At 39.2% G+C, this 15,578-nt stretch overlaps 1 protein-coding gene and 1 long non-coding RNA gene across 2 annotated transcripts; both read left to right on the top strand.

Moving 5' to 3' along the window:
• The first annotated feature begins 202 nt into the window (after positions 1–202).
• Positions 203–2,125, top strand: LOC143858039 (uncharacterized). The gene is made up of 2 exons (XR_013238846.1): positions 203–590; positions 1,165–2,125. It is a non-coding gene; the product is annotated as an uncharacterized LOC143858039 (long non-coding RNA).
• Positions 2,126–6,989: 4,864 nt separating this feature from the next.
• Positions 6,990–14,500, top strand: LOC143858042 (uncharacterized). The gene is made up of 7 exons (XM_077368634.1): positions 6,990–7,141; positions 7,234–7,300; positions 8,235–8,314; positions 8,415–8,559; positions 10,036–10,164; positions 10,285–10,506; positions 13,992–14,500. The coding sequence occupies exons 1-7, from the start codon at positions 7,056–7,058 to the stop codon at positions 14,157–14,159; spliced, it is 897 nt and encodes a 298-aa protein (XP_077224749.1). The 5' UTR covers positions 6,990–7,055; the 3' UTR covers positions 14,160–14,500.
• Positions 14,501–15,578: the final 1,078 nt, after the last annotated feature.

Here is a 15,578-nt window from a genome sequence, read left to right on the forward strand (position 1 = left end):
TCCCACCAACAGCGGGTCCCACATCAGCGGGTCCCACACAAGCGGGTCCCACACAAGTAGGACCCACACAAGCGAGTCCCACACAAGTAGGACCCACACAAGCGGGTCCCACACAAGTAGGTCCCACATCAACGGGTCCCACATCTAGTGGAAAACGAAAATATCATCGCACCGACGAAAATAATAATAAACAAATCGTAAATAGTAGCAAAAATACTATTGACCGACGAAATTAATAATAAAAAAATATATTATTTACTATGCAAGTACTGTTAACCGACGAAAATAATAATTTAAAATAGTAAATAGTCTTTACTATGCAAAAGTACTATGCAAAAATACTATTGACCGACAGAAATAATATTAAAATAATAAATAGTCTTTACTATGCAAAAGTACTATGCAAAAGTACTATGCAAAAAAATGTCTATAAATAGAGGAAGAGAAGAAGAAGAAGAAGAAGAAGAAAATAAGAAGAAAAGGAAAGAGAGAGAGAGAGAGGAAGAGGAAAAGAGAGAGAGAGAGAGAAAGAGGAAGAGAAAGAAAGGGAAGAGAGAGAGAAAAGAAGGAAAAGGGAAATCCACTACCAAGTAAGTCTTTTATAATAGTCTCTCTTTCATGGTTGGTTCTACCACCTAAAATTATTTGAAAGCAATGATCTCTTTCAATGGTTGGTTCTACCACCTAAATTATTTAATGATCTCTTTCATGGTTGGTTCTACCACCTACCTATATTTTTGAAGTAATGGTTGGTTTTACCACCTATATGGATAAAGTAATGGTTGGTTCTACCACCTATATACTTAACGGTGAAATGCTAGCATAGTAACCGTAAAGTAAACTTTATCAACTTATGGTGAAATGAATAGTGACATACGGGGCCCACATAAATAGTGACATGATGAGGCCCACATGAATAGTGACATGCGGGGCCCACATAAATAGTGACATGATGGGGCTCACATGAATAGTGACATGCGGGGCCCACATAAATAGTGACATGCGGGGCCCACATGAATAGTAGCATGCGGGGCCCACATGAATAGTAACATACGGGGCCCATATGAATAGTAACATACGGGGCCCACATGATCTTAAATTTGATAGAAAGAACACAGGGAATATTATCAGAAAGGAATTTGATAGAAAGAACACTGAACACAGGAAACATCAGAATTTGAAAAGGGTACTTCTCACGTTGCTTTCGTGAAATTCTCATCTGCACGATCCTTTCCACGTACATTCAGGCAAGTGAATATGGACTCGCTTCATAACGGTAATTCAGTGTAATTCCTATGATTATTTGATATGTGACTGTGTTAGAAGGTAAAAGTATCTTCAATACCATATTTCTTTAGAATTTCATTTCAGAAAGCAAAGTTTCAATTCATTCAGAAAGCAAAATTTGCATAAATTCTGCATGCCATTCTAGGTTGAAATGAAGGGTGAGAGAATAGTTGACGGCCAGAGTCAGGGTAATTGAGAATTGCCATAATGACCATAATGACCGTATGACTATTGGGAAGATTTTTGGGTGGAAGGTGACCCAAAGAAAATCCTCGGGTGGAAGGTGACCCAAAGGAAATCCTAGAAAGGAGCACGTCTCATTAGGGGGCGGAGGTTCCTTGATGGTCAATAGTTGACGGCCAGAGTCAGGGTAATTGGGGAATTGCCATAATGGCCATAATGACCGTATGACTATTGGGGGAGAGAACATATTGGGAATCACAGTAAGGATGAGAGTTCATATTACTTGATTTATTTCCAAATTTGATTTATTTGAAAAACTGTATAGTTTAAAATGGATTCTAATGTTGATCATTGAAATTTTTATGGTTATTGTACTGTTTCTTTTATGTCGTGAGCCTTTTTCCTTGCTCTTACGTTGCTACATTTCCCTCCACAGGATTAGTAGAAGAGGGAGCCTTCGCAAACGAAGACATATAAATAAAGCGGGAATGGGAAATAAATAGAGAGGGTGGAGTGACAGATGGGTCACCTGTCGTATTTAGACTCAGTTTAAGTATTTAATTTCGGACTGTAATAAATTTTATTTGGGATGCTAGGTCCTTAATTTAGAACAGAGTGAGTTTAAAATTTTAAATGGATTTCATTATTGAGAATACTTCCGCTGCTCATAAAGAACATCAGGTGAATTTGTCAAATAGGTGTAACGGCTTGGTTCTGGAAATCGGGTCGTTACAGTTGTGGTATCAGAGCTGCACCAGGTTTAAGCTGTGAGGAACCTGGTGAACGAGTCTTGGGTACGTCTTAAGATGGGATACGAAGACCTAGTAATTAAAAGTTATGGCATCTTCCAACACACCCTGCTGACCAACACACCCTGCTGAAAATGTAAATTAATTGTAGGCTTGTCTTGACAGAAGATGAATACTTACCAGAGAAAAGGAGCTAGGAGGGATGGCCAGGAAGAGGAGCAAGACCCTCTGCGCATGCTTACGGAAATACTTAGGAGTCAAGTGCAGTCCCAAGCAGCGAGTCAAGAGGCCCTCCGAAGTATTGCAGCAAATTTGGCCGTGCACCAGCCAAGGGAAGATCCTACCAAACTCCATCGTCAGTTCAGAGATTATCACCCTCCTGAATTCACTGGGGTGGGAGATCCTATGGTAGCCGACAGCTGGATCTTGAGCGTGGAACGCATCTTTGATGTCATGGCGTGCGATGATGAACATAAAATTAGGTTGGCCTCATTTCTTTTCACTAGCGAGGCAGGAGTCTGGTGGAGAACCACTGTACAGAATTACCCGACGGCGACCACCGAGACTTGGAGCCAATTTAAGACGAGATTTAATGCCCAGTTCTTTCCTGCACATGTAAAGGACTCACTGGCTGAAGAATTCGCAGCACTGAAGCAAGAAAGGATGTCGGTGGCCCAGTATGGGGCAAGATTCAGGACTCTATTCCGCTATGCCCCAGGTTATGCCGCCACTGAGGAGGATAGGGTAAGGAAATTTGTGGACGGGCTCCGCCCCACCCTTATGGCCAGCATTATTATCCTTAATCCTCAGACCTTAGCAGAGGCCTGTGCGAAGGCGGAAGTCGCAGAGAGAAGCGAAAGAATTGTTTCGGCTGCAAGGGCACAATCCTCTGCGAACCGAAATCAACCACCACCTCTAAAGAAGCAGAAGTCGGAGAATGAGAATGAGAATGTGAGTTATACTGTTCCAGTATGCCCAACTTGCGGAAAGAGACATACGGGTCAATGCTTGAGGGGCAGGGATGTATGCTATTACTGTGGGGACCCTAACCACAAACAGTACAACTGCCCTAGGTTGGGCAGACAGCAAAATGGGACCCCATCCCAACATCAGCCTCAAACTCTGAGACAGTCTGCCCCTCAGCAGAATCAGTGGAGGGGTAATCAGAACCAGCCGCAAAATCAAGAGAAGAGAAACCAATATCGCCCTCTGAGTCAAGATGAGAAAGCGCAAGGAGGGTCAGGAAATCGTTTCTTTGCACTCGTTAACGACAGTGCTAAGGCATCTACTGCGATAACTGAAGGTCAGGATTTTAATTACTATTCTCCTTACAATTTTATTATTCGTATAACTGAAAGTAAGCCTGCGAAAAGTAAGCCTGCGAAAAGTTAGATATGAGATGGTAGGATTTGTAAGGGGGGAAAGAAGCTAGTTAAGTGATAGGAGGCAAATATTTGGGACATCTGTTCAGGAGTCACTCAGGGTAAAAAGGCAGGAACTAAAAGGCAGGAACTTTAGGTCATCATAATAGAAGATAGTGACTCCGAGAGTGAACCCACAGAGACCAAGAACATCCCATATTCAGCTGTTTGTGAGCTATGATAATTGATAGCCTATGCGACGCACCATTTCCTTGTTCTTCTAGAATAGTAAATTTCGGGGACGAAATTTTCATTAAGGGGGGTAGAATGTAATAACCGGTAAAAATATATATTAAAAATACTATGCAAAATTACTATGCAAATTACTATTCATAAGTACTATTCAGAATAAGACTATTCATAATTACTATTCACAGTAGGACCCACCAAGTACTATTCATAAGTAGGTCCCACGACCAGCGGGCCCCACATCAAACGGGTCCCACCAACAGCGGGTCCCACATCAGCGGGTCCCACACAAGCGGGTCCCACACAAGTAGGACCCACACAAGCGAGTCCCACACAAGTAGGACCCACACAAGCGGGTCCCACACAAGTAGGTCCCACATCAACGGGTCCCACATCTAGTGGAAAACGAAAATATCATCGCACCGACGAAAATAATAATAAACAAATCGTAAATAGTAGCAAAAATACTATTGACCGACGAAATTAATAATAAAAAAATATATTATTTACTATGCAAGTACTGTTAACCGACGAAAATAATAATTTAAAATAGTAAATAGTCTTTACTATGCAAAAGTACTATGCAAAAATACTATTGACCGACAGAAATAATATTAAAATAATAAATAGTCTTTACTATGCAAAAGTACTATGCAAAAGTACTATGCAAAAAAATGTCTATAAATAGAGGAAGAGAAGAAGAAGAAGAAGAAGAAGAAAATAAGAAGAAAAGGAAAGAGAGAGAGAGAGAGGAAGAGGAAAAGAGAGAGAGAGAGAGAAAGAGGAAGAGAAAGAAAGGGAAGAGAGAGAGAAAAGAAGGAAAAGGGAAATCCACTACCAAGTAAGTCTTTTATAATAGTATCTCTTTCATGGTTGGTTCTACCACCTAAAATTATTTGAAAGCAATGATCTCTTTCAATGGTTGGTTCTACCACCTAAATTATTTAATGATCTCTTTCATGGTTGGTTCTACCACCTACCTATATTTTTGAAGTAATGGTTGGTTTTACCACCTATATGGATAAAGTAATGGTTGGTTCTACCACCTATATACTTAACGGTGAAATGCTAGCATAGTAACCGTAAAGTAAACTTTATCAACTTATGGTGAAATGAATAGTGACATACGGGGCCCACATAAATAGTGACATGATGAGGCCCACATGAATAGTGACATGCGGGGCCCACATAAATAGTGACATGATGGGGCTCACATGAATAGTGACATGCGGGGCCCACATAAATAGTGACATGCGGGGCCCACATGAATAGTAGCATGCGGGGCCCACATGAATAGTAACATACGGGGCCCATATGAATAGTAACATACGGGGCCCACATGATCTTAAATTTGATAGAAAGAACACAGGGAATATTATCAGAAAGGAATTTGATAGAAAGAACACTGAACACAGGAAACATCAGAATTTGAAAAGGGTACTTCTCACGTTGCTTTCGTGAAATTCTCATCTGCACGATCCTTTCCACGTACATTCAGGCAAGTGAATATGGACTCGCTTCATAACGGTAATTCAGTGTAATTCCTATGATTATTTGATATGTGACTGTGTTAGAAGGTAAAAGTATCTTCAATACCATATTTCTTTAGAATTTCATTTCAGAAAGCAAAGTTTCAATTCATTCAGAAAGCAAAATTTGCATAAATTCTGCATGCCATTCTAGGTTGAAATGAAGGGTGAGAGAATAGTTGACGGCCAGAGTCAGGGTAATTGAGAATTGCCATAATGACCATAATGACCGTATGACTATTGGGAAGATTTTTGGGTGGAAGGTGACCCAAAGAAAATCCTCGGGTGGAAGGTGACCCCCATAATGACCATAATGACCGTATGACTATTGGGAAGATTTTTGGGTGGAAGGTGACCCAAAGAAAATCCTCGGGTGGAAGGTGACCCAAAGGAAATCCTAGAAAGGAGCACGTCTCATTAGGGGGCGGAGGTTCCTTGATGGTCAATAGTTGACGGCCAGAGTCAGGGTAATTGGGGAATTGCCATAATGGCCATAATGACCGTATGACTATTGGGGGAGAGAACATATTGGGAATCACAGTAAGGATGAGAGTTCATATTACTTGATTTATTTCCAAATTTGATTTATTTGAAAAACTGTATAGTTTAAAATGGATTCTAATGTTGATCATTGAAATTTTTATGGTTATTGTACTGTTTCTTTTATGTCGTGAGCCTTTTTCCTTGCTCTTACGTTGCTACATTTCCCTCCACAGGATTAGTAGAAGAGGGAGCCTTCGCAAACGAAGACATATAAATAAAGCGGGAATGGGAAATAAATAGAGAGGGTGGAGTGACAGATGGGTCACCTGTCGTATTTAGACTCAGTTTAAGTATTTAATTTCGGACTGTAATAAATTTTATTTGGGATGCTAGGTCCTTAATTTAGAACAGAGTGAGTTTAAAATTTTAAATGGATTTCATTATTGAGAATACTTCCGCTGCTCATAAAGAACATCAGGTGAATTTGTCAAATAGGTGTAACGGCTTGGTTCTGGAAATCGGGTCGTTACAGTAACATTACTAAAAGAGAAAACGGTTTCTAAACACATGTGTAGATAAGTTATCTACACACTAGCTTAAAATACAGTGGAGGGCATATTGTTTGGATGATCCAAATCATTCATTTGATTGGCCCTCACATAGATAGGGTGTCCATAAAAATCAGCTCCATAGGATCATCCCAACCCTATGATTTGTGGAGGTAAAATGGACGTGCATGAACCTTAACAAATCTGTCCATTTTTTGCCTCCACGGTTCGAAGGATTAGGATGATCCAATAGAGCTGATTTTTTGTGGACACCCTATCTATGGTCAATCAAATGAATGGTTTGAATCACCCAAACAATGTGGGCCTCCACTGTATTTTAAGCTAGTGTGTAGATAACATATCTACACTTGTATGCAGAAACCGTTCTCTCTTACTAAAATTACCAATTTCTTGGATTAAAGAGGAGTATCTATATGATGCAAAAACTACATCCAAAGAAACAATCCAATCCATTGGCTCACATAATCTGATAATAACAGTTCCTGGTGTCAGTATCCCCTATAAGTGGGACCCACAAACCATAAATATCTCACAATTGTGGGCCCAAGTTGTTGCCAACATATAAGGTTTCAAAATGATAACTTTTGTTCACATAATCTGAAAACATTTGTTCATTTACTCTCTCTCTCTCTCTCTCTCTCTCTCATGGAGGCAAAGCTGAATCAGAATCAGGAAACCCGTTTTCTGAAATCTTGGGCTCGACCCATCTCAAACCCTTCCACTTCTTACAGGTATTTATTTATTTTGCCCTTTTTTTCGTCCCCTTTGAATCAATGTTTTTTGTTTAAATTTTTTTTCGGGTTCTGTCAATCTTTTTGTACAGTTTCTGCTTGAATCCGCGTGAGAGAAAGAAGGGATCGTTGACAAAGTATTTTCAAGATCTTTCAGAGGTACAAATTTAGGGTTTTTTTTTTTTTTTTTGAAATATAGTCCTACTCTCTTTGGATTGGTTTGGTTTGTTGCAGAGTGAGTAAAATTACCGAAACACCCCTTTATCTGCATTGAATTCACGAAAAAGGACCTGGGTTTTGTTATCGTCCTGAGTGGGCCTGCCTAGGTATAGGCTGGGTGGGACCCACCTGTTATGGGACCAGGGCCTAGCCTAAAGCATTCCATCACCCCTCTGGAGCTTTTGGCGTATTCGGTATTGGCTAGGTGTGAGTGGCATAAGGGCCACCTGTGAAAAGGGCTGCCTAGACAAGCCTAATGCGTTCCATCAGCTCTAGAGCTTTTGGCATACTGGTTATGTATCTAACATTTGGTATCAAAGCAGCCACCAGCACGTACATTCACCTGTTCGAGTCACAGAAGGGGCGGGATGTGAAAAGGGCAAAAGGGCTACCTGGAAGAAAAGCCAGAAAGCCAGAGTGAAAGCACTCATAGTGTGGTCCGCTGAGGACAGCAGATGCAGTGTGAAAGCACTCATAGAGTGGTGAGTGGTTTACCGGGACAACGGATGCAGAAGCGTGTTATGGTCCTGAGTGGGGGCCCCACCTAGACATGGGACGGAGTAGAACCCAGCCTGGTATGGGACCAGTTTAAAGGGCAAAGCCTAAGGAGTTCCATCAACTCTGAAGCTTTTGGTATATTGATTAGGTACCCAACAGTTTGTTGCAGAGTGAGTGAAAATTACGGAAACCCCTCCTTAATCTGGATAAAATTCATGAAAAGGACCTGTTTTGCGTGTGTGTGTTATTCCCCAACTAGTTTGGGACAAAGGCTTAGTTGAGTTGAGTTGTGTGTTATTGACCAGAACACCAATCTCCCTAATTCCTGCTCACATACTAACAACAGATCATTTGTTTCCTACTTTTATGGATATAGAGGTGGAATTTTCTTCAAATGAGGGAGCCATCAAAGCGTCAATATCCCTCAAATCAGTTGTTGATTCATGTTGTCAAAGAGTATGTTCAATTGTCTATGTTTTTCACTTCAGAATTCTTTCTATTTTTGCCTTTTTTTTCTTTGTTGAATTTGAATTTGAGCCTTTGTTTTCTATCACAGGGGTGAAACTCTGACATCGATTTCTAGACAATACGGGGTGTCGATTCATGCGATCGCTGCAGTTAATGAAAACATAGTCGATGTCGACTTTGTTTTGGAAGGGCAACGCCTTAGTATTCCTCTAGATGCCGAAAAAACCCGGATGGTGAGCTTTCCAATATCAACATATTCCTGACTAGTCTCTTTTAGGCATCTTTTATTGTTTCCAATTTGAAATCTTGGAGTAGCTTTTTTTCATAAATTCGACAGTATGGAATCCATTTAATGATACTTAGAGGACTTTGTATTGGATAATGGTTTAATACTTTAATCCGTAGTTTCAAAACTCCTCAGAGTCGACTTCCTTTTACCTTGGCCGCATTCTTGTCCGAGCCCTCATTTTTCCCTACAAAGTCAATTAAGACTCCTTTGACTCTCCAGAGTTATGACCGTGTCAACCGAGTGCTCAGCCGGGTCAGCTGAGTACTCGACTGCGTCGTGCTAAGTCGACTAGGATTTGCTTTGGCTGCATTCTAACCCACATCTGCATTTTGAAACATTGGTTTAATCACCTATTGGTGACAGCTCACACGGGTTTCAATCCTGCAAGTCGATTATGGAAATATTTCCGGTGCATTGTTTACCCTACTTTTGCATTCTTTACATTGGATTGTGCAATTGATGTCTCTATTGATTAACACACAAAAAATCCAATTCAAGCAGAATATATTCTTGACTAGTCGCTTTTAGGCCTCTTTTATTTTTTACAATTTGGAATATTGGAGTAGCTTTTGTTCAAAAACTTATTGGTGTGACACCCATTTAATGAGATTTGGAGTAATATGTATCTGATAATGGTTTAATCACTTCTTAGAGACAACCCAAATGGGTTTCAATCCTGCAAGTTGATTCTAGAAATATTTCCACTTTTTCAGTGCATTGTTCACCTCACTTTTTCATTCTTTACATTGGATCTTGCAATTGATCTAGCTATTGATTAGCACAAAACAAATCCAATTCAAGCAGAATAGTCTTTACCACACAGGGAAGAAGTTGAAGGCATGGGGCCTACCTGAGGAAAATAATTGCTCTCAGATATTTGGGAGGATATGTTTTATTGCATAGGGAAAAATATCTGCCCTCAGACAGTGTAGGGAGGATATTCTGATTAACCAGCCATTCTGTTGACTATTTTGTCACTTTAATTGTTAACTTTATTCAGTGGATTGAGTTGTATTCTTTTCTTCAAAGAATGGAAAGATTTAGTGCCGTGCACCTCCAAGTAAAGTACAGGATGGCTTTACTTTAGCTGGTAAATTGCATAGTGTATTACTGGTCTGTTTCTGTTACATCCATCAGCATATGAAAAAAAATGAATAATCTCATCTAGGCTTCCTTTATCGTGATTTGCCTAGTGATTTTAGTTGGGTTTTTGCTTCCTTTTTTATTACCTTATGTTGAGGGGTCACTTTATCCCTCTTTGTTCTTCTCCTTGCTTTAATAAAATTTCTTTAAAAATCAATGTGGAATCCATCACCATTCATGTTGCAAAGAGTGCTTACTATGTGCAAGGCTTGGGTGTCAATGGTTTTGACTGCTTATGGGTTCTAAGATGGGCTAACTTATTCTTATGCTTTCTCAGGTTCCCACCTGGAAAAGGCTGTCAACTCTCAGAGATGTTCGTCTTAGATGCCAAAGTTCATTCAATATCTCGGGGGCACTTGAAAATCACAAAATTTTCACCGTGCCATCCTCTCATCATTTACAACTTGTAAGCACCTTTGTATGTCGGTTTGCACTTATGGGATGTGTTTATGAGTGCTGATCTTCTGTTTGGTTTGGAAATATATCACAATTAGTGATCCAACAAGCTTGTCCATTTTATTATCAGGCTAAAACCACTGGTTGTTTTCTAGTTCTGGTTCCTCTTACTGCATTTTGCATCAGATGCATAACGGGTGCCTTTCACCATAGAGTTGCCTCAGAATTGAAACAGCGAGCAATAAATGAATCAAAGGTGCATCACCATGGATCAAGAAGTGTGCGGTGGAGATCTGTTCTCAATGACATAAGGGAACCAGATGTTGATGCTGAGACAAGGCAAGATTCTTTTGTAAGTATTGGGTGCTACCTCTTGGTTAATTTTGATCTCTTTAATTGCTTTTGAGCCTAGAAATAAGTAGCATCTATTTTTGCCAAATTCTGCAGTTTGCATCGGTTTTAAGTGAGGCAGAAATCCATTACTTTAGAGTTCGAAGCTCTCTAATTTACTACCGCAATGCCAACATGTCTGTTGTGTACTAGATCTTGTTTTAATATCTTGCTCCTAAATGTTAGAAATTCAGGAGTTTTCGTGTTGTTGTTCTGCCAAGTCCATGTTTCTGAATTTTAAATCCATTTGTGGTGGTTGATTTGGAATTTCAACTATAGTATATACCAAACTCCTATGTCAGGATGCTTCTTGGAGATTTTTTTTTTGAAAATTGACAATTTCATTGATACTATGAAGATTACACTGGGGACCAGGGGTCCCTACTTGCATTACATAGAATCAAGGTTGCTTCTTGGAGATGTCGGCTTTAGACTATGGTAGGGAGGGAAATTGTCACATTTATAGTCGTTAGAAACTTACCGACTTCTCCAAAAGCTTAAGCTGTTGGAGAAGGGCAGTATTTAATCTTTTATACTTTCACACTCCCCCTCACGTGTGGCCCACTTGGCAAACACGTGGCACATGTGGTCCCACCTTGGGCCAACCATTGCATGTGTATTTTTTTTAAAATTTTTGACATCGGGGAGGTTTGAACTCGAGACCTTTGGCTCTGATACCATGTTAGAAACTTACCGACTTCTCCAAAAGCTTAAACTGTTGGAGAAGGGCAGTATTTAATCTTTTATACTTTAACAATAGTTAAAGCCTTAAAGCGATTGTTTAAAAACTCCGAGTCAATCATCAACTCACCCCCATTGACAAAGTTTTACATTGGTTGAGTTTTCATCCGAGGCCAACTATTGCCTTACCAAGTCAACCAAAACTCCCTTGACGTGCCCAAAATAAATGAAAAATTGACCACGTCCATCATTGGCTTGCCCAAGTTGATTCCCCTTTACGTTGTGTGAGTTCTTGTTTGAGTTCAAATTTCCAATCACTAGTTAAATGGTTCAAAAAATATACTACCTAGACATGTGTGCTCTTGTTTATATGAATTAATCAGACGTGTACTAACTAATTAAAAGTCCTTGTGAAACCCGAGCACTTCCTAAAATTATATTAAAATATTGATATATATATATATATATATATATATATATATAGGGAAATGGTATGATTTCAGCACAACCAAGTTTTGAATTTTGATACAAGCGCTCACCTTGCTTGTTGTTTAGTATTTTATTGGCTCGAAAGTGCTTTTTGGTAATCTTAATAACCTTTTTACAGCTCTTTAAATGCTAAAAGACAAGCAAGTGAGCACATGTATCAAAATATGTTTGTGCTGAAATCATTTCCCCCTATATATATATATATATATATATATATATATATATATATATATATATATATATATATATATATGAGGAAAGTGAAGCTACACCGCCGGCTTAAAATACCATGGGCCCACATTGTTTTGGTGATCCAAAGAATTCATTTGATTGGCCCTCACATAGATAGGGTGTCCACCAAAAATCAGCTCCATAGGATCATCCCAACCCTACGATTTGTGGAGGCAAAAATGAACGTGTAAAAACCTTCACAAATTTGTCCATTTTTGCCTCCACAGTTTGAAGGGTTGGGATGATCCTATGGAGCTGATTTTTGGTGGACACCCTATCTATGTGAGGGCCAATCAAATGAATTCTTTGGATCACCAAAACAATGTGGGCCCATTGTATTTTAAGCCGGCGGTGTAGCTAAGTTAGCTACACCAGCGGTGTAGCTTCACTTTCCCCTCTCTCTCTCTCTCTCTCTCTCTATATATATATATATATATATATATATATATATATATATATATATATATATAGAGGAAACTGACCAAACTTATGGTGAGCTAGCTTGCCCAATCACATGGGGGCCCACTTTGTTAGGATGATCCAAACCATTCATTTGAAAGTCTCTTACATAGATGGGGGGTGTACCAAAAATCAGCTCCATAGGATCATCCTAACCCCTCCATTTGTGGAGGACAAAAATGGACAGACACAAATCTGCCCCATTTTTGTCCTCCACAAATGGAGGGGTTAGGATGATCCTATGGAGCTGATTTTTGGTACACCCCCTATCTATGATAAGGCCTTGCAAATGAATGGTTTGGATCACTCCCCAAAATGTGGGACCCATGTGATTGGGCAAGCTAGCTCACCATAAGTTTGGTTAAGCTCACCAACAGTTTCCTCATATATATATATATATATATATATATATATATATATATATATATATATATTCTTGAATAAATATTACCTTAAAATATATTAGTAGTACCAAGGCTAAAAGAAGGAAATCCTCTAAAAATTGGAGAGTCATCATTGCAATAGCTTCATGTTGAACATGAATACAAGGTGTCCAACATGGATTTTCATTACACCAATTTGCGGTAGAGTGATGTAAGGAATCACATTCCAATCAACTTTAAGAAAATTAAGTGAAAACTTTGCAGGAAATAATTAAGCAATAGACTGTGCACTACTAGGGTTCTAGACAGAGAATCGCCAAGGAAAAACTTCAGTTGTGTTCTTGGATGTATAAACCTGCATGCCCACTAAGTCTTTAAAACTTCCTATCAAATATATTGGCTATCTCTTTCCAAATTTCATCCCAAACGAATGCCTAATGACTCAAACTCAAATATAGGAAGAAAAGAAAAAGAAACTAGCACCTTACTTGGTTTATCAAAACCCCCTCGTCTCCTTATTTTGTTTCCACTTTTTTGTGTTTTAATACAATTACTTTTCAAAAAAGAAAATGAAAAAGAAACAATTCTCCCTTTTCCAGGAAGTTTTATCTTAAAATCCACCTAAGAAAAAGCAAAAGCCACAGCCTTTAGACAGTAGTAGACCAGACCAAGAACAGAAAGGCACTTTTTTCACCGAACTCCTTTGGTCGGTCCGGTCCGGTCAGGTCTCTATCGGCAACACCTCGCTACGATTAAGACCGTTCACTTTGTGCTTGTGTAAAGGGAAGCACTCAGCTAACTCTAATGGAACTTGGCTTGAAAGCCGGTGTTATGAGGGAGTTCTTGGATCACCCGATAAGCTAACATGTGTGAATGGAATAATATGATCTTGAATGATACAGCTATATCTGACTATAGAAAAATGGATACAGACAAACAGTGTAGTAGTACTAAAAGAACGATGAACTATAGTTTTGTCCTGAGCCAGTGTTCTATCCTCTATTGTTTGACAGAAGCTTCTGAGACTTCCAACATAGGAAATTTCTATTAAAATTTGAGTCTCTGTTACACAGGAAGTAGGATGAAAATTTTAAGCATTTTATGTGTCTTTTAGATGCAGATCTATCCTGCAAAGTCTATTCAAACTACAAATCTATAACTCTTTCACTGAAAACTGATCTGTGGGTCTTCTTGAACTATGCAGAGTAATCCTGAAGATGAACCCATGCAGAACAATCCCGGAGATGAACCCCAAGTTCCGTTCGAGGACATTTCTCATGACTACACCGAACTTGAGCTTGCTTATCAAAAATTCTTATCGGAATGTGGAATGAGCAGATGGGGCCATTGGCGCGGAGGCTCCCCAGAGTAAAAAGACTTGGCAGGGCTATCTGACATTGCTTTCAGAGCGTTATAATCGTTTCATATTGAAGGATTTTCATGCCTGAAACTCACTACACTGATTAGAGTGGCAAAAGAAAGAAAAAAGAAGGAAAGGATGCAGAAAAAGTGACCCATTCAATCTCATGGTGTCTCTGCCATTTTTATCCTCTCAATGCTGTGTTTGGATTGAGATATCTAGATGGGCAGGTATTTGTGAAAAGTTACTGCTGAATAATGCTTCACTAGAAATTTAGGTGGTTATATTTTCAAATTGTACAGTTATATTCATTTAACTTTGTTCTCATTTATCTGTCAATTTGATTGCTGTTGTATGTTGAAAAATCAGCATTGAGCTGAAAAAGGACTTGTGTTGCACATGAGAAGATCTCTATTTTTTCCTCGACTACAATGAGGCAGCATCCAAAATTTCAAAACATGCCTCCCACCATAAACCCACAAGATTGCAGAGAGGATATAATTTTGGGAAATGATTTCAGCGCTTAAACATGCGCTTCACATGTTTGCCGTGTAGTATTTAAAGGCTTTAAGAGCTTTTTGAGAACCCTAATATTCCTCTGACAGCCCTTTAAATACTAGGCGACAAAAATTGGAGTGCATGTTTATCAAAACATTGGAGCGCAGAAATCATTTCCCTATAATTTTTTTCTCAGCTACAAATTTAGAGTACATCATCCATACATTCTAATGCTCATTTAAGTGGTGGGTTCTACCATAGATTGAGGTATGAAAATCACACTGATTTGATTATGTTACCCGTTCAATTTTATGAAAGCTGATTGTGGCCCCAAACCAATTATTGGCTCAAAATTATCTTTAATTTTGAGCCAATAATCGGATGGAGGCCTCACAATCGGTTTCCACAATCTGAAACGAACAGGGCCTAGTAAAAACATATTTAGATTGAAAAACCTAGCCCCACTATCTCAGGTGCGGTTGGGTTTATAAATCTTGGGGTTTCCCATAAAAATTCCAACCTGGCCGAAGAAACTATTTCCTGGACAACAGAGAAAATTTTTTATGTTGGAAATAATTTCCCATGGAAAATGATTTGGCCAAATGCAGAAAAAGCACCTTTCAATGGTTTTTTTCCAAGGAGCCTCTCGATGTCCAGACTAAGCTGAGGAATGGTTTAGTAGAGGGTGACTTACTTCATTGTAGTACAGTGAGGCACATCCATTACGGCATAGTGGGCCCACTTAAGAATGATCTGAACCATACATTTAAAAGCGTCAATGTTCAATAAGGAAAATGTACTGTCGGGATTGGCGTGATTCTTTGACCTTAGAAGATCTAAACCAAGGTATGAAAGATGAACGGTTTAGATCATTCGGAGGTTGGGCCCACCTCATTGTATTAGATGAAAATATAGCCTATAAATAGCTATCCA

This window comes from Tasmannia lanceolata, unplaced genomic scaffold (genome assembly GCF_043159265.1).
Source record: "Tasmannia lanceolata isolate RefF3 unplaced genomic scaffold, GAP_Taslan_0.1 ptg000025l, whole genome shotgun sequence".
NCBI lineage: Eukaryota > Viridiplantae > Streptophyta > Magnoliopsida > Canellales > Winteraceae > Tasmannia > Tasmannia lanceolata.

Excerpts from the sequence above, each read along its gene's own strand:
- LOC143858042 (XM_077368634.1), top strand. The coding sequence starts at position 7,056 with ATGGAGGCAAAGCTGAATCAGAATCAGGAAACCCGTTTTCTGAAATCT. Across the intron at positions 7,142-7,233 it reads AACCCTTCCACTTCTTACAG|TTTCTGCTTGAATCCGCGTG; the intron begins GTATTTATTTAT and ends CTTTTTGTACAG. Across the intron at positions 7,301-8,234 it reads ATTTTCAAGATCTTTCAGAG|AGGTGGAATTTTCTTCAAAT; the intron begins GTACAAATTTAG and ends TTATGGATATAG.